The following is an 18,155-nucleotide window of genomic DNA, read 5'->3' on the forward strand; positions in this document are numbered from 1 at the left end:
ATGTGAATGGGCTGTGAATATAAGAAAGTGCTATCAAAATGAGAACAATCATCATGTCTTGAGAGCAGGAATATTTAAACGTTTCTTAGCCCACTGTTTCTAGGATCAGATATTGATAGTTATTTCCTTGGTAGCCTGGCAGAAGGGAGAAAGGTAGGTTTATATGTAGGGTTACATAAATGCTGGGGCCATCAAGCAATGTAGATCCTGCTTTATTCTTCCCAGTGTACTCAAGAGGGCTTGAAAGCCATGCATCCTAAGGAAAGTGGTTGGGGGATTTGGAATGTAAAGGAAGGACTGCTATGATACTGTTCCTTCAGTGTTCTTATCTTATTTAACGGCATCACAATCCATCCAGTGACCCAGGTTAAATCCCTAGAAACCTCGATACATCTCAATTCCCTCCTCTTCCTCCTTTTCATCATCATAGTCTCAGTCATCTTGATTCTGCCTTTCATCATCTCTTCCATTTCTCTTCCTTTTCCTCTTTGATTCCCCTGCCCTGGTTCATCTTGTTTATCATTGTCATCATCATCACCTGGCTTGTTAGAGCAACCTTGTGATTGATCGCCTCCTCTATCCTTTACACTACTCTATCCTTTACTCGACCTACTACTCGACCCTTTACTGCCAGAATGATACAAGTACAATACATGTTGGATCATGCCATTCCCCTCCTCCAAAACCTTCAGTAACTCCTTATTGCCTTCATCAGGGATGGTAAACACATAGATGCATACACTTTATATTGTCCCTGACCGACTGTGCTAATCAGTCATAGGCACGCTTTCCCAGGGAGTCTCCAAGTAGGTTTAAAATCTTTTTAGCATAGCATTCTAGGTAGCCACTTATCAATCAGTCCGAGTTGGTATTAATATATAGACTAGGGATGGCACATAGATAAAGCCTGTAGAGAAATCCTAATCTCCGTATGATAGGATTCAGTATCTTCTATGATTTTGGTCCCAACCATTTTTTGCAGTCTTGTTATTTAGTATATTCTTCCATGCGTTCTCTGATCCAGCCACCAGCACCATGCACTTCCATTTTTCTCTGAGTTTATACTTTGTTTATGCTGCATGCACTGTTAGACAGAAATATTCTTTCTTTTCTCTTCCTGTTGAAATGCTAGTTATCATTCAAGGCTCAGCCCAAACACTCCCTCTTATGAAGCTGTCTTCAAGCCTCTAAGCCGGATTTAGCCTCTCTTGTCTATTTTAGCATGTTATTCTGCCTTATATTATGTAATTGTTTGTGTATCTTCCCTACTCCTTAGATTGTATGTTCCCCGAATGTAAGGTCTATGTTTTTATTAACTTTTGTATCCCCCACAGCTTCTGGTACATTCTAGACTCCTATTTTTAAAAAAATTAAGTCTAGTCCAATCCCTTTGTTTTCCAGATGAGGAAACTGTGGCTTAGAGGAAAAGGTCATTAGTTCATTTTGAGATTTGTTGATTTTCAGATGTTTGAGATGTTGAGGATGGATTGTCCAGCAGGCTATTGAGATGTAGTGAAGGCTAGAAATGTTGATTTAGGAGGTATTGGCTTCGAGAAGATAAAGGAGGAGAAGAGGAGAGCATCATGCAAGCTAGAGAAGAGAAAGAAGGAAAGTATTCTGGGGAATGTCTCCTTTGGGAGCAGAAAGAAGACTCCTGACGGAGCAGCCATCCAGGAAGTGGAATGAGATCCAGGAGAGGAAGGAGTTTCAGAAGGCAGGAGCTGTCCTCTGTGTCATGAAATGTAGAGGGTGAGGCCAAGGAAGACCTGAGAGAAGGTAATTAGAATTGGTGATTACAGGCTGGTCCCTGTGGCCAGCCACCCCACCCACTTTAAAATATTTACTCTACAAATGTTAATGTGTGAAGAGTTGCATGCCAGAATATTTATGGCATCAGTGTTGGTGGATACAGAACATTGGGAAACAACCCATTAATAGCAGAATGGTAAATCTGGCCAATGAATAGTATAGCTTTTTAAAAGGAAGCTGATGTCTGAATTCACTTTCAAAGTTGTTCACAATATATTGCTAAAATACAACAGTGTTGCAAAACCATATGTATGAGAGAAACCCCTTTTTCTGAAAAAAAAAAAAAAAAGAAGCCCAAGCAGCCCCTTTATATGTGCATGTTTATGAACACATTGTAAAAATCTAGAAGAATATATACTAAATAGCACTTACTCCTGAGTGATTAGGGAAAGAGAGGCATTCTCATTTTTTAATGACCACATTTCTGTATTATTTGAATTTGGTATAAGTATAGATTCCTTTAGTAATTAAGAGAAATACTTATTTAAATAAAGAAAGGATGATTGGCAGCCTGCGAGAATAGTTTTACTTTTCTAAAAAAGATTCAATGGACAAAGGAAGTCAACTCTCGAGAGAACATTTGGCAACTGAGAAAACATCATGTGTTTTGGAGGCTGTGCCACAGGTGCCTTGCTGTCTGTGTGGCTGGTGGGGGTGAGGCAGGGGGCATGGAGAGATTATTGCTGGAATGAGGCAGTTACCCCATTGCCAGGAAGTTCAGCGAAAAGGGAGGGGATAAGTAGAAGAGTAGCTAAGTGGCCAAGAGGCAGGCAGGGGCTGATTAAGAAGGAATTAAAAAAGCAAATCTGTGTGTGTGTGTGTGTGTGTGTGTGTGAGTCAGACAGATTCAGTGCTGAGCCGCAGAGAGAAAAGGAAGGGGACACTCATTGCTATGAGGAAACATCAGTGTGAAGCGAGGAGCAGGGTCGTTGAGAAGGGACAAATGAAATACCAATTTTAGTAGTAGGGAAGCTTCCAGAAAAGCATGAGATCTCAGGCCAGTTAAGCCTCTGATACATGGAATGGTTGGGGAATAGGCTGGACTAGCTAATCGCCTTCTCTAACGGTAGATTAAGAAAGCTCCTTTTTGTTTATGTTTTGGTTACAAAAATGTTTTGGCAGTAGCAGACTTAACTGTACTGGCTCAGAGAATAGTCTGGTGAGTGACTGAAATGGAATTTTTGTGAGCCCTTGAAGGCCTTTAAGTCATCTGGACCTGCTGCTAAGTTTGGGACTAGAAGTGGAGATGGAGAACAGTGGAGGTCAGAGTCCTCAACCCTAGCTGCATCTCTCAGTCACCTGGGGCAGCAGATAATAAAACACAAACCAATGTCTGCTCCCACACCCGGTTCTTAGATAATTGATTACAGTTGGGGCCTGGACATAGGCATTTAAGAAAAAACTCCTCAAGTGATTCTAATCTGTAGCCAGGGTTAGGAATCAATAGTTGAGAAGACTGGATTCAATGTGTTCTGAGCCTAAACTGACCATTAGAAATGCGTGTGTGTGTGTGTGTGTGTGTGTGTGTGTGTGTATTGAGAAATATCTCAATATAGTTATTTCCTCCTCTGTATTCCCAAAGCCTTGGGAGTGGACTGCTTGTAAAGTGTTGGTCCCATTGCATGCTAGTTAGTTATTTACCTGTCAAGAAAGATCTGAGATGTAAGATTCTCAATAATAGTAACTGCCTTTATTGGGCCTTTTTCAGACTCACCCTGAATCATACAGCTTGTAGGATGGGTGCCAGCACTAGGACCAGATCTGCCCCTTTTGAGCAGAGTGCCTGGCATATAGGTATTCGATCATTGTCACATGATGTGACAAGGAGCTTTGTTTGTTTGTGCGATGCTTCTTTTTATTAAAAACCCAGCAGTGGTAAAATCTGACATACTTGAAAAGTCTGGTGGAAAGAGGTTTGAGGAGAACTGCCTGGCATTCAAAAAGCTTATGATATGTTAGGTATTGTGTGGTGAATCTAGATCACATAACATGTATTAAGCAATCACTCCAGGCCTAGTCGTACTAGAGAGATACAAAAGCATTATATGTGGTTTCTGCCCCCAGGAAACTTACTATCAAGGCTCATTAACAGTCTGACTACTGTATTTTTAGGTGGCAAGTATGTACAGAATTTATGACGAGAAAATGCTAGAGATCAGAGAGGCTTTCAAGTTCCTAAAGTTCAAGCCCATCGTTTTGTAGATAGAGAAAGAAGCCCAGAGCAGAAAGCTACTGGCTGAAGGTCACACCACTTGGGAATGGCAGAACCAGGGCTGGTGTATATGGCCTTACCCTTTGAGGTCCTATTACACTGTGTTCTGTCGCCCTTGAAGGACAGGTGAACCTAATGGCCCATGTTAGAACTTTAACGATAGTTCTATTTTGTGCTTTATGCCTCCGGGCCTCCTTATGATTTGGGGGAGGGGAGGTTAAATTTTAGTCTTTCTTAAAACCTTGAGTGGGAAGGGCCAGCACTGGTTACCTCTGGGTCAAGCCCAAGCGTTCCGAAGATGGCTAATTTTCCCTTTACTGAAACAACCATTGATTCTAGTCTAATTAGGGCACTTTTCTACTCCTCCTAAGGGTCTTTCCCAAGCTCAGTGTGTTTGTGACTTTTCTGCTTCAGTTCCTCATTTTTTTTTTCCTTTTTATGAAACTCACCTTAAAGATAAGAGGTGCCTGTCCTTATGGGTGGGCCTGAGAATTAGAGGAGTGGGGCCAATTCCTAGTAATATTAGCATCAGGCTGGTTCTTTTGGCCCTGTCCCCTACTACTTCCCAAGCCAGCAATTTAGATCTAAGTTTGGGGCTTTCTCAGAAGATTCAAGTATAATTCAAGATAGAGGTATTCTTCCTTTCAGACCCCTCTCCCCATACAGTTAGTATTAGGGTATAATTCTAGTCACCACTAACATCTATTGAACACTTACCAAGTGCCAGGCACCCTGTGGAATAGATGCTATTATTTGCATTCCCATTTTATAGATAAGAAAAATAAGGATCAGAGAGGTTACGTAACATACCCAAGGTCACACAGCTAGAAAGTGACCAAGCTGGTATGGATGTGTAGATCCGGTTGACTCATTACTATTAGGCTAATAGAGCCTAACATGAAAATAAGTCACCAATTATATTTTTGCATTGATGAAGAACGATTTACCAATTTCCTGCAAGTCAGTTTAAAGAACTGGTTGAAAGAGAAGCATCCTACCTATAGTTCTGTTCCACTGTGGGGTGGACTCTATGAAGAGGCTTGCCAGTCACCTGCATTTGTCAAGTAAGTCACTTCCCTTCTCTGAGATTCAGTTTTTGCCTCTGTAAATGAGAGGGTCAGACCAGATGGTATCTAAGACCTTTTCTGGCTTCATTTGCTACTTCCTGGTAGAATGGGAAAATTGTAGAATTGGATGAAGGACACAATGCATTAGAAACACAAATGTGAAGAGAATACATAGTTCATCATGGACGGGTCAGTTAGCCAGTTGCACATTGTTTCTGATTTCCCTTGTGAATTTATAATGAGACAATATTGTTTTGTGTGTGTGTGTGTGTGTGTTTTTTTTTTTTTTTTCCAGTGAGCTCCTTGCTAACATCAGAAAGTACTAGCTTTCCTTTTTTGTTGTTTGGTTCTTTTGTTTGTTTGAGACAGGGTCTTGCTCTGTCACCCAGGCTGGCTGCAGTGGTGTAATCACAGCTCAACTGTAACCTCGAATTCTTGGGCTCAAGAGTTCCTTCCACCTCAGCCTCTCAAGTAACTAGGACCACAGGCACGTGCCACCGCACCTGGCTGAGTTTTAAAATTTTGTAGAGACAGTCTCACTGTGTTGCCCAGGTTGGTCTTGAACTTCTGGCCTCACATGATCCTCCTGCCAAAGTCCTGGGATTACCGATGTGAGTCACTGTGCCTGGCCTCTAGCTTTCTTAAAGTAGCTGTTATCTAATTTCAGGCCTTGTAGTCTCTAAAACTGTTGGTAAACATTGAATAAAGGCTGAAAGGTAACAGGGCACTTAAATATGAGATGCCATGTTTTATTGCTCTGTGTGAGAATTAGTAAAATTTGTGTTCTGTTTTACAAGAGGACCTTGGGAGATGATGGTTTCTAGAAGAGAAGCAATTTAAACAACAGATTGTACATGTAACTTTTATCTCCTTGCAGAGTTTAAGAGCAGGCAGATACAGAACTAAGTCTAGTGTATGGCATCGTTCATTTATCTGTGTGTCGTGAAAAGATCTTGTATTCAGGAACACTAGGTTAATAATCTACAAAATCTAATACTATTAGAATGGTAGGCTTGATCTTAAAATGTTTGTGTTGTTATTGTTGGGTGTGTGTGTGTGCGTGTGTGTGTGTTTGCATATGTGTTCTTGAACCCAGTGGCCTTTATTTCGGATGGTTTGTGTATCAGCTTGCGTCAGGGAAGGCTCTGAGGGCTTGCCCCCAAAGCCAGGCTCTTTCCTCCTCTCCTGCTGGCTCACGTATGTCTCCAGGTTCTTCTTATAAGGCAGAATAGACTAGGTACTGCTATTAGAAGAAACAAAATTATTTACCTTGGGACAGGAAGGAGAAGCCCTAACAGGTGGGCTCTGATGGCAGTGCTGCTTGGCACACAGTCAGTGCTACACAAATGTTAAGCATTCTGCTCACTGGTCCTAGGTCGAAGCCCTTGGGATGCTCATCACTTGTGGGCTCAGGTATCAGGGCAGCTGAGTTAGAAAGCCCTACAATATTGCTATACAGAAGGAGTTAAAACCCAGATGGCATCAAAACCCAAGCTGCACACACATTCTGTTCTTCAGCTGCCAACCCTGTACCTCAATCTGATTTTGCCTTATTCTTACCTAGGTCTGGGTAAGTTCATGTAATTGCATGTTCCTGCCATGAATATCCTGGTTTTCAGAAAAAGAGTGAGTGAGATGAGGCCACAGTGTGGCAGTATTTGTTTTTTTGTTTGTTTTTGTTTTCAATCTTGCTCAGTCATGCCACAAAATGGGTACCTCCTAAACACTCAGTTGGATACCCTGCTGGTTTGCTGCCTTTCAGTTTTCTATTCACATAATTATTGTTTGCATTCCCATTCTAATTTTGGCCTCTGGTCTCAGTAAGAAGGATAATTGAAATACTCAGCATCACACGCATTACACCCACCACCCTCATTCATTTCACAAACTAGCCTCCTTTCTTTCTTCTCTTCTTCTGGCTTGGCATAGGGCTTTTGAGTTAGATCTGAGCTCAAAGCTAATTTCTATTACTCACGAGCTGTGTGCCTTTAAGCAAGTCACCTAATCACTGTCATTATGTTTTGCATTTGAAAAATGGGGCTAAAAATTCTATCTACCTCTTCAAGTTATTTAGAGAATTATGTGAGTTAATATTTCTTCAGCTCTGGGAACACTGTGTGGTACATATTAGGTATTCAAAAATATTAGTTACAGTCTTCCTCCTTGCTCCCCAAGAAATAGAGCCAGTAACAACCACCTTTCTTCTAATACCTCACGAACTTCTCCTGGCATTAGCTGTCTGAAGGGGCTGAAGTTTGCCTTTTTCTTTTAACGATGGAGATTAGTCATTAGAAATTCTAGATTTCATCCTCACAGGAAGCTTGAAGTTGTTGACTTTTGTTCCTTGTTAAAGAGTTGGTAAGAATGGGGCGGAAATCTCCAGAGAAAAGGGCGTGTTCCTCTACTAATTACTCTGTAGACAGCAGGGCGTGTGAGTAATGAGCTGTATGCTGGGTGTGGGAGTTCAGTGCCCAGCCTTCAGGAAAACATGGGTAAGTTTCATTGGCTCTTATAGCAGTTTGTGGCTCCCTGACTCTGTCTACCCTGGAGATGTACTGGAGTCCAATAGTTAGAACCTCAGAACCGTGGGTAATAGGGCTATTACCTACTTCTTCACAGTAATGATAACAGCTCACATTTATTTTGCCCTTACTTTGTGCCAGGCACTGTCCTAAAGTGCCTTATGTGCATGAACTCATTTAATCCTCACAAGAATTCTAGAAGGTAGGGTGCAGAGCGACTAAATAGCTTGCCTGTAGTCACACAGCTAGTGGGCTGGAGCTCGGATTAGAAGCTAGGCAGTCTGAGTTCAGAGCCCAGAAACTTAACCAGCTGCTTGGTTGAGTCTCTAGTCCTTCGGTTTTCTTTTTTTACTTAACATGTTGTAATTTTGTAACTGCTGGTCTTTAGAAATGCAGTTGATCTTTGTGCATCATTTTTGTATCCAGCAACCTTGCTAAATGCTTTTAAGTTAATTATAATTAATATGTCCGAGGATTCTTTGGGGTCTCTATGTTGGCAATCATACATAATCTGCAAATAATGAGAACTTTGTCTCTTCCTTTGTGGCCATTTTTTTTTTTTAATATCTTTTTCTCGACTTATTGTTTTAGTTGAGACCTCCCGTATAGCGCTTAATACAAGTGACAATATTGGGCAACTCTTACCTTGTTTTCTGCCTTAAAGGATATGCTTTCAGTGTTTCATCATAAAGTATGATCTTTGCTATAATTTTTTGTTGGTATTCTTTATTAGATTCTAGAAGTTCCCTCCTATTCTAAGTTTGCTAAGATTTTTTAAAAATCATGAATGGATGTTGCATTTTATTAGAAGCTTTTTCTTTATCTGTTGAGATGATCATACTGCTTTTGTTCTTTAGTCTTTCAGTGTGGTCAATTATACTGATTGGTTTTCTAATATTAAACTGTCTCTGTATTCCCAGAATCAAGTCACCTTGATCATGATGTATTTTTTTTATTGTTCCTGGATATTGTTTGCTAATATTTTACATGATATTCTTAAAAACTGTGAGTGGGCCGGGTGCGGTGGCTCACGCCTTTAATCCTAGCACTCTGGGAGGCCAAGGCAGGTAGATTACCTGAGGTCAGGAGTTCAAGACCAGCCTGACCAGTATGGTGAAAACCCCTCTCTACTAAAAATACAAAAATTAGCTGGGCGTGGTGGTGTGCGCCTGTAGTCCCAGCTACCTGGGAGGCTGAGACAGGAGAATGACTTGAGTCCGGGAGGTGGAGATTGCAGTGAGCCAAGATCGTGCCAGTGCACTCCAGCCTGGGCGACAGAGCAAGACTCCATCTCAAAAATAAATACATAAATAAATAAAATAAAATAAAATAAGTCTGTGAGTGAATCTGGCTCTAGTTTTTACTTTTCATAGTACCTTTGTCAGGTTTTGGTATTAAGTTTGTGCTAGCTTCATAAAATGAATTGGCCAATGCTGCTTTCTCTTTTTCTAAACTTTGGAAAAGTTTGCGTGAGATCAGAGTTATTTGTTTCTTAAATGTTCGTTAGAACTTGCCCGTGAAACTATCTGGGCTTTGGTATTGTCTTTGTGGGAAGATTATGGACTACTGATTCAATTTCTTTAATGGTTATAGGAATTTTCAGACATTCTATTTTTCTTTAGTCAGTGTGTTTAATTTATGTTTTGCTAGGAATTTGACCATTTTGTCTAAATTTACAAATTTATTAGTTTAAAATTGTTAATAGCCTGTTAACTATAAACACTACAGATATTTAAAAGATTTCTTCCTTTTCTCTCATACTATTATTTACTATTAAAAAATCAATCTCACCAGTAGTTTGTAAGTTTTATTTTTCTTTTATAGGAAATAATTGGGGCTTTGTTGATGGAGCTATTATGTTTGTTTTCTATTTTGTTAATTGCTGCTTATTTTAAAAATCTGTTTTCTCCTTCATACTTTCTTTGGAGTTATGCCTCTTGTTCTTTTCCTAACTTAGGTGGGATGCTTAGCTTATTTATTTTTAGACTTTCTTATTTGACTATATGCATTAAAAGGTTAATAATTTTTGCTACCTACTGTTTATCTACATTCGACTAATATTGATATGTTATAACATTTTGTTATTGCTCAGTTCCAAGTGTTTTGGAATTTCCATTGTGCTTTCTTAACTCATGGGTTGTTTAGAAGGATTAACAGTTTTTTTCCTAAACCTTTTAAAAGTCATCTTTTTGTTGCTGATTTCTAACTTAATAACATTGTGATCAGAGAATGTGATCTGTGTGTTCTGTTTCTTTGAATTTTGTTGAGATTTGTTTTGTGGCCCAGTATGATACAGTGTCCACTAGATCAACCTTGTTAATTTTGCTGCTCTTCAATCACCTTACCTTATTTTTTCTCTGCTTAATCTATCAGTTACTGGGAGAGTTTTTAAAGTTTACTACCACAGAGGTAGGTTTATCTATTTTTTCTTTTAGTACTGTTAACCTTTACTTTATATATTTTTGAGGTTGTATTATTAGGTATAGTATGTTACTTTTTACATTTATTGTTACATCTATTGATCAGATGTTCAATATAGGGGTCCCGTGGCAACTTAAGAGTGTGGATAGATCTACATGCTATAAGGGAGGCTTGGTAATGGTGAAAGCATCCCTCTGGGTGGGCTGGGTAAATTGGATTTTCAGCTCCAGGGAAGAAACACCCTTAAAATCAAAATTGTACCTTCTTAAAGAATTCTTAAATTCGACATTGCCAAACAAAATTAACACCCTCATATCCTCAAGTGCCAGAGGCTTTTGTTGTTATTAAAAACACTCTTAAAAGCTGCATTCCTTTTGGGATGCATGAGGGGTTGGGAAGGAAAGCTTTATTTTTCATGGCCCTTACAGACATTACTTCTGGTTGGTCAGACATGTTTCAGACCTTTGGACTTTCTTCTTATTGCCTAGTATTTTCTATGAAACCTGACCCAAATCCTGTTACCTCTCTGCCTTTTAGAATGACTGGTTCCCCTTTCCCCTGACAGAAGTGAGGTGTGGAGAAATGGAAATAATAGTTGCATAGAGGTTCTAAGTAATTTATTAGTTCCCTCACTTGCTCTGCAGGAAAAAAAAGTCTATAGAAGACAGTGTTCACAAGGATCAAGCAACAGAAATGATGTCAATGATTCCCCCTTTTATTAGATTTTCTAATGAAATCAGACTATGTGAAGCTGGAAGGCATACAGAGAGACAAATTACATTTGGTCACATATGGGTGGGAATGGAACTTTTCAGCTCCAGCTCTTGAGCCTATGTGGTGCTGAGAAATCTTATTTTCATGCTCTGTTAGGGCAGCAGCTCCTGATTCTGATTGCATTTCCTAAATAAGCACTCTGAGCTGGTCCTCTTGGCTAGGCCTTCCTTCCTACTCAGAGAGTTTCAATGAAGGGGGAGCAGGTGACAGTTAGGGTCCCCTGTTTCAGGTGTTCTTTCATTTGAATGTAACAATACTTCTCTGTCTCTTCTTTAAAAAAAAACTTTATGTTTTGATTATAGAAGTAGCATATGATCACAAATTAAGAAATTAGAAATATAGAAATGTATAAAACAAAAGCGAAAGTTTCTGGTCATCTGTCTCCCTGACCTGTTCTCTTCTGTCTCTTTTTCTGTGTGTGTGTGTGTGTGTGTGTGTGTGTGTGTGTGTGTGTGTGTGTGTGTGTTTTTTTCTGAGTCTGGATCTCACTCTATCACCCAGGCTGGAATGCTGCAGTGGTATGATCATGACTCACTGTAGCCTTTGACTTCCCTGGACTCAGGTGATCCTCCTGCCTTAGCCTCCCGAGTAGCTGAGACTACAGGTGCATGCCACCACACCTGGCTAATTTTTGTATTTTTGTAGAGACAGGGTTTCACTGTGTTGCCCAGGCTGGTTTGAACTCCTGGTCTTAAGCAGTCCTCCCATCTCTGCCTCCCAAAGTGATGGGATTATGGGCATGAGCCATCGCATTCAGCCTCTTTTGTTTTTTTAGCACTTTTTTTTCATGTTTTTGAATGTGGGTTTTATTATTGTTCAGATGTGAAAATGCCAACGGATCAAGAGACAGTTGCCATTTAAAAGATAGTACATTCGCTGGGTGCAGTGGCTCACGCCTGTAATCCCAGCACTTTAGGAGGCCGGGGTGGGCAGATCACTTGAGGTCAGGATTTCAAGACCAGCCTGGCCAAAATGGCGAAACCCTGTCTCTACTAAAGATACAAAAATTAGCTGGGAGTGGTGGCGGGTGCCTGTAACCCCAGACACTACAGAGGCTGAGGCAGTAGAATTGCTTGAACCCAGGGGACGGAGGTTGCAGTGAGCCGAGATCGTGCCACTGCACTCCAGCCTGGGCGACAGAGCAAGACTCCGTCTCAAAAAAAAAAAAAAAAGAAAGAAAAAGAAAAAGGAAAAGATAGTACATTCTTTTCAAATGGAACTATTATGGTACATTGTGTCTTATAATTTTTACGTATTTTTTAATTTTTATACTTTCAGTTCTGGGATACATGTGCAGAATGTGCAGGTTTGTTACATAGGTATACCTGTGCCATAGTGATTTGCTGCACGCATCAACCCTTTGTCTACATTAGGTATTTCTCCCAATGTTATCCCTCTCCTAGCCCCCCACTCCCCGACAGGCCTCTGTGTGTGATGTTCCCTTCCCTGTGCCCATATGTTCTCATTGTTCAACTCCCACTTATGAGTGAGAACATGAAGTGTTTGGTTTTCTGTTCCTGTGTTAATTTGCTGAGAATGATGGTTTCCAGCTTCATCCATGTCCCTGCAAAGGACATTAGCTGATTCTTTTTTATGGCTGCATAGTATTCCATGGTGTATATGTGCCACATTTTCTTTATCCAGTCTATCATTGATGGGCATTTGGGTTTTAATATTTTTTAAAGAGTCGATGTCTCACTCTATCACTCAGGCTTGAGTAGAAGGCATGATCAGGGCTCACTGCAGCCTCAAACTCTAGTGCTCAAGCTATCTTCCCACTTCAGCTTTCCAAGTAGCTGGGACTACAGATGCACACCACCATGTCCAGCAAATGTTTTATATATTTTTTTAAGAGATGGGGGGGTCTCACTATGTTGCCCAGGCTTGTCTCGAACTCCTGGCCTCAAGTGATCCTCCTGCCTCAGCCTCCCAAAGTGCTAGAATTACAGGCATGTGCTGCCGTGCCCTATCCTAGTCTTCCTTTTTGTAATAATTTTAAAAAGGTTTTTTTGCTTGTTATTATTTTTAACCCATAATACTTTATATATTTTTGGAGTACAGTGTGAGATTTTGATACACATATCCATTAACCAATGTCTCCCTAATCCCTCCTTTCCCCCTACCTTTCCCCACCTCTAGTAACTACTACTGTACTCTCTACTTCTATGAGATCAACTTTTTTAGTCCTGCTTTTTTTTTTTTTCTTTTAAAGACCTCGGCTAATGTGAAAGAACATCTCCTCCTCACTCTCTGATCCTTTCCTTTAAATTTGCATTTCTCACAAAAATGTAATGTGAAAAAAAATCCAACTTGATGGGGGAGAGGGCTCCAGATTTTACAGAATATGGCTGCATGAAGTAAACGTCAGGGGCTGAAGGAACTGGAATTGAAAATACCAATTACTCATCTTTATTTAAAAATGGGTAAATATAAGGCAGAAAATAATATTTTAGGTATACACATCCTGATCTAGCTATGTTTATGTGTGTTGGGGTGATGGATGGACAAGAGGTATAGTTCAAATGAGATCATTTTTGTGAAATGGCTTTGTAAACTGTAACATGCCCTATAAATATGAGATTAGCGTTAATATTGGCCCTGACTCTCCAGTGTGGCTTTGTGTGTTTGTCTAAACAGTTAGTTAATATCTGTCTGTGGTCCATTGCACAAGGAACTGCCACAACGGTATCCTGTACCTCTGTTGTTGTTGTTGTTGTTGTTTTGCAATTCTAAAAGCTTAGTTAATTGCCTTCATTAGCTTAATATATACCATGTGAAAAGCGTAGAAAAGCAGAACTCAAAACTCAGAGAATAAAGGACAGAACATAACTAACTATTGATGTGCACAGTAGTTACCTGATGCAGGAAATGGAAGCCTATAAGCTTCATCTAGTACTACCTCAAATACAGTAAAGTGGATGACAGCACGCTATGAACTGTAAAGCTGAATAATAATGCCAAGGATTGTTGTCATCATGACTACTGAGATTGGCTGTCACCCAGTGACTTAGCTGTGATATGCTTCCAGGCAGTTCCTGAGAGTTCCTGCAATCCCCTTTCCTGTACAGGTGCTAGAAAGTGCCATAGAAATACAGTCTCCTGATGACTGTAAAAGCCAGGCAGCTAAATTTAATAAGACATTTGTCAAGGAGATGGAAGATTGTGGCCAATTTTGGTAGACAGATAGTTGCCGGCTAAAACAAAGCATGTATTGAACTGTTTTGGAGTAGGAAGAAGCATTGCTATGACAACAAATTACTTATATTTGATTTAGAAGAAGGAGAACAGGGTAGCTTAATGGTTTAGAAAGCTCATGAGAACAATTGTTGGCACGGGTTTATGTTAAAATATAAAATGTTAAGTATGATCTGTTAAATAATTGAGCACCTCAGTGCATTCTGTCTCTTCTTTCACTCACTCTAACCAATAAAAGACAATATAAATAAATTTAAAGAAAAAACAGCTAACAGAGTTACATGCAAATTGTTCCATTTTATAAGGTGCCCAAATGAAATTCACAGCTAAAATTTGCTGGAATGCAAAAAATGTCATTTCTTTACAGGAAAAAAAGAACCCAGAGACCTATTCACTGTATTTTCATGCCATCCAAACCTGATGATGGTAGTTGGGAGTTTCTCATTCTGTAGGTGATTAATCTTCTTTGTGATCGGTAGTATGTTTTATTTGAAAAGAAACTACACTTCAGACCATTTCTATCCTTTGACCATGTTCATGCCTGAGAGAATGAGTAAACAGTCATTTGTATGAACTGGTTATTTGTAGTTCCCCTGGGGAAGTAGGTATCAGGCAGGTAGCAAGGCATCTAGCATCTGGAGGAGGCTTGTGGATATGGAGGCTTTCTCTTAGAAAGATAGCTCTTTCCTTTTCATAAAGGTGAAACCAAACAGATGGCCCGTATTCACTGTGGAAAGGTCTCAGAGTCTTCTTCATCACGTTATGAGGTTGGGTAGATTTATAAGGACTCTTTGAGGGCTCTTGAGGCAGAGGATCAGATACTTTCTAATCTCTCCTTTTTTGCCTTTCCCTGCTCCCCACTTTTACCCAGTACCATCTTCCTGTTTTCCCCTTATACTTCCAGAACAGTACAGTAAAGTAGGAAACAGGGAAAAGCTTGGAAAATGGAGGACTGACTCCAAGAGGACAGGAATAACTACCCTCAACTTTTAAACTGCCTCTGCAGGCAAAACTCATAAATTTGTATTCCCCCCCGCCCTGCTGCCCACCCAACTTCTTTAGAGAGAAAAATTCCATTGGTCATTACTCTTGGGAGGCGGCCGTGTCATAGAGTTCTTTCAGAGGAGGAAGTCTGAAAATAATAAGCCAGATCTTAGGCTAACCTTCTCCTGTAAAAGAGAAGTGGCCCAGAATCACAGCTGTTTGATGAATCATAGAATTTGCCTGGCATACAGTTTAAATTTCACCTTTTTATGTGACTTGGTGTTCTGTGTTTTACTAGTTGGCATCATGTCAGATCATGTTCTACCCTCCTCAGAAACTTCTAGTGCTCTCAGTTACTTATAAAATAATATCCAGAATTGGTGAGCTGTTCCTTAAGGCCCTTCATGATGTGGAAATAGACTTCTTAGAAAAAGGTTGCAAAAGCAACACATTCTCATTATAGAAAATCTGGAAACTAAAGAATTTGGCAAACTTTCACTGTAAAGGGCCAGATAGTAAATGTTTTAGGCTTTGTGAACCATGCTGTGTCTGCCACAACTACTCAACTCTGCTACTGAAGCACAAAAGCAGCCACAGATAATGACAGTATGTAAGTGAATGTGTATGGCGGTGTTCTACTAAAACTATATACAAATCAGTCAGTGGGCCACGTTTGGTTCACGGGTCATTGTTTGCTGAACACTGCTATAGAAAATAAAAATCACTCATAGTCTTGCCACAAAAATGTTAACATTTTTGCTTATTCTCCTTCTCTTCAAATTATTTTACATGCTTGTGTCTATACTATATATTGCCAATTTTATACCTGATTTATTTCACTAAGCATCCTCATAAACGTTTAAAACTTGTTGGCATAACTCTTAATGCGTATGTGGTACTCCATCCTGTAACTGGATCATAATTTACCTAGTCATTTCCTTTTTTTTTAGGGGGGGAATGGATTCTTGCTCTGTCACCCAGGCTGGAGTGCAGTGGCACGATCTCAGCTCACTGCAACCTTTGCCTCCCAGGTTCAAGCGATTCTCGTGCATCAGCCTCCCAGGTAGCTGGGACTACAGGCTACCATCACCATGGCTGGCTAATTTTTGTATTTTTTAGTAGAGATGGGGTTTTACCATGTTGGCCAGGCTGGTCTCGAACTCCTGATCTCAAGTGATCTGCCCACCTTAGCCTCCCAAAGTGCTCCTATATGTGTGTGTGTATACATATATATATATATATATATTTTTTTTTTTTTGCAGTTATAAACTTTAAAAAGTTTCTTGTACAAATGTTTGTGTTTCACATTATTTTGTAGGTCACTTTCCTTGAAGTGGAGTTACCAGGACGGTGGTATGGATGTTTTTAAGGAGCTTAACATCTCTCTCTTTTTTTTTTTAAAGGTAGTGCTTATGTACATTCCTACTAGCAGTGGGGACAGAGTCTCTTCCACCTCATCCTCACCAACGTCAGACATTCTTACTAAAGCAAAATCCTTTTTTAAGCAAATTTTTAAAAAATGGCATCTAAGTTAATGTGTAATTCTTTTATTATTAAGGTGATTGGAGAAAAAGTTTCAAATGATTGTTGAATGATGAATTGGACCACATAGTTCTTCTTTGACTCAGTTTTTCATAAATGTACCTTGGGCCCTAACTTGCTTCTCCTTTTCCTCATGCAGTTCCCCCCTTTCATCTTCCTGGCCCCTTCTGTTAGAATTCTACTCATTCTTCAGGGCTCAGTCCTATCTGTATTCAGGTACCTGTCTGTGGAGTCCTCCCTAGTTCCTCCTACTCGATATGATCTCTCTGTCTTTGAATCCCTGTAGCACTGTGTACCTCTCTTGTGGGATTTATCTCTTTCTGCCCCTTTTTGTGGTTATCTCTGTACTGGCTTTATGCCTGTAGCATGGACACTAGGTAATGTTATCTTTGCGTTGACTCACGGAGCCTAGTAGAGAGCTTAGTGTATAATGGACTGATTAGCCTACCAGAGCTATGTTGAAAGGTGCCTGAGGTCTGCTGCAGATGATCTTTCAAAAAATTCGATGTTGCAATTACCTGTGATGTTTACAGAATGGATTGGGATCACTGATAAGAGATGCTTTGCTGGTTACTTAAGATGGGCTTTATCTATAAGTGCTAGTCACTCTTTTTTGTGAAATTTGGATCATCAAGTTTTCCAAGTAGTTATAAAAAACAATTTTAGCATATGTTAGGCTATTATCTTGTATATCTGGTAGAAGTTTATGTGATGATGGAAATATTTTATGTCTGCACTGTCTGATATAGTAGTCACTGGCCACATGTGGCTGTTGTGCACTGTATATGTGGTTACTGCAACTGAGGAACTGATTTTTTCTTTTCATTTTACTAATTTTAAATAATTTAAATAGCTGCATGTAGCTAGTGGTAACCATATGGGACAGTGCAGGATAATGTAGAATATTTAAAGTTATGGTCTCTTTTTTATGGCCAAGAGAAGCTGGGTATGTATAGTGCCACGGTAACATTGACATTGTAGTTGTCTGGAATTTTGGAGAGACAGTCTAGACCCTGGTAGAACCATAGAGAGAGAGAGAGAGAGAGAGGAAGCCGTAAGTTTGGTTCAAAATGGAAACTGATTCCAGCGGGAGGTCTATGTTGTGAGAAAAGGGAGATGATGCCAGATTGGTAGGATAGAGGCAGAGTACAATAAGCTGGAGTACCAAGAGGAGACATTTGGACATGATACGATGGGTGGTAGGGAACCATTAAAGATTCATGAAAAGAGGAGTGACAGATGAGTGTGGTGTTGCAAGGTCACTTTTGCCAGGTGTATGAAGCTGTTGGGAAAGGATGTGAGTTACTGGCCCCTCCTTCAGTGGATAGGGTTGGGCAGTAGTGATTCACAAACTCCATCAAAACCCAGCCACATCAGAAAACACAAATGGTTTATTTCTGCATTAGCTTCCAGTTATTGTGTGCCTTCCTGTGGTTCAGATATACACCACCATATATTGTGGAGGGCTTGTAGTTGGGGGGTTATGGAGAATGGCCACCTGTGTGAGGGAAGGCAGGCCTGTCACCTCTGCTTAGCCACAGGCAGAATTGCCATCTGTGACCCTGGTGCCTTGACAGGTGTGTCTTGAATGGCTCTTTGACTCTTCAGAAACAATCTGGGAGCCCATTC

General features: G+C 40.1%; 1 protein-coding gene across 28 annotated transcripts in view; it reads left to right on the forward strand.

The window, feature by feature from the left end:
• Positions 1–18,155, forward strand: part of TMEM164 (transmembrane protein 164) — a 350,347-nt gene that overhangs the window by 16,896 nt on the left and 315,296 nt on the right. The window contains exon 1 of one of the 28 annotated variants that reach the window (XM_065538808.2): positions 7,522–7,580. The exons of the other annotated variants lie outside the window; for them this stretch is intronic. Coding sequence (XP_065394880.1) covers positions 7,527–7,580 — 54 coding nt within the window. The 5' untranslated portion in view covers positions 7,522–7,526. Of the gene's footprint in view, positions 1–7,521; positions 7,581–18,155 lie in introns of those variants that run through there. 28 annotated transcript variants of the gene reach the window in all.

This window comes from Macaca fascicularis, chromosome X (assembly GCF_037993035.2).
Source record: "Macaca fascicularis isolate 582-1 chromosome X, T2T-MFA8v1.1".
Classification (NCBI taxonomy): Eukaryota; Metazoa; Chordata; class Mammalia; order Primates; family Cercopithecidae; genus Macaca; species Macaca fascicularis.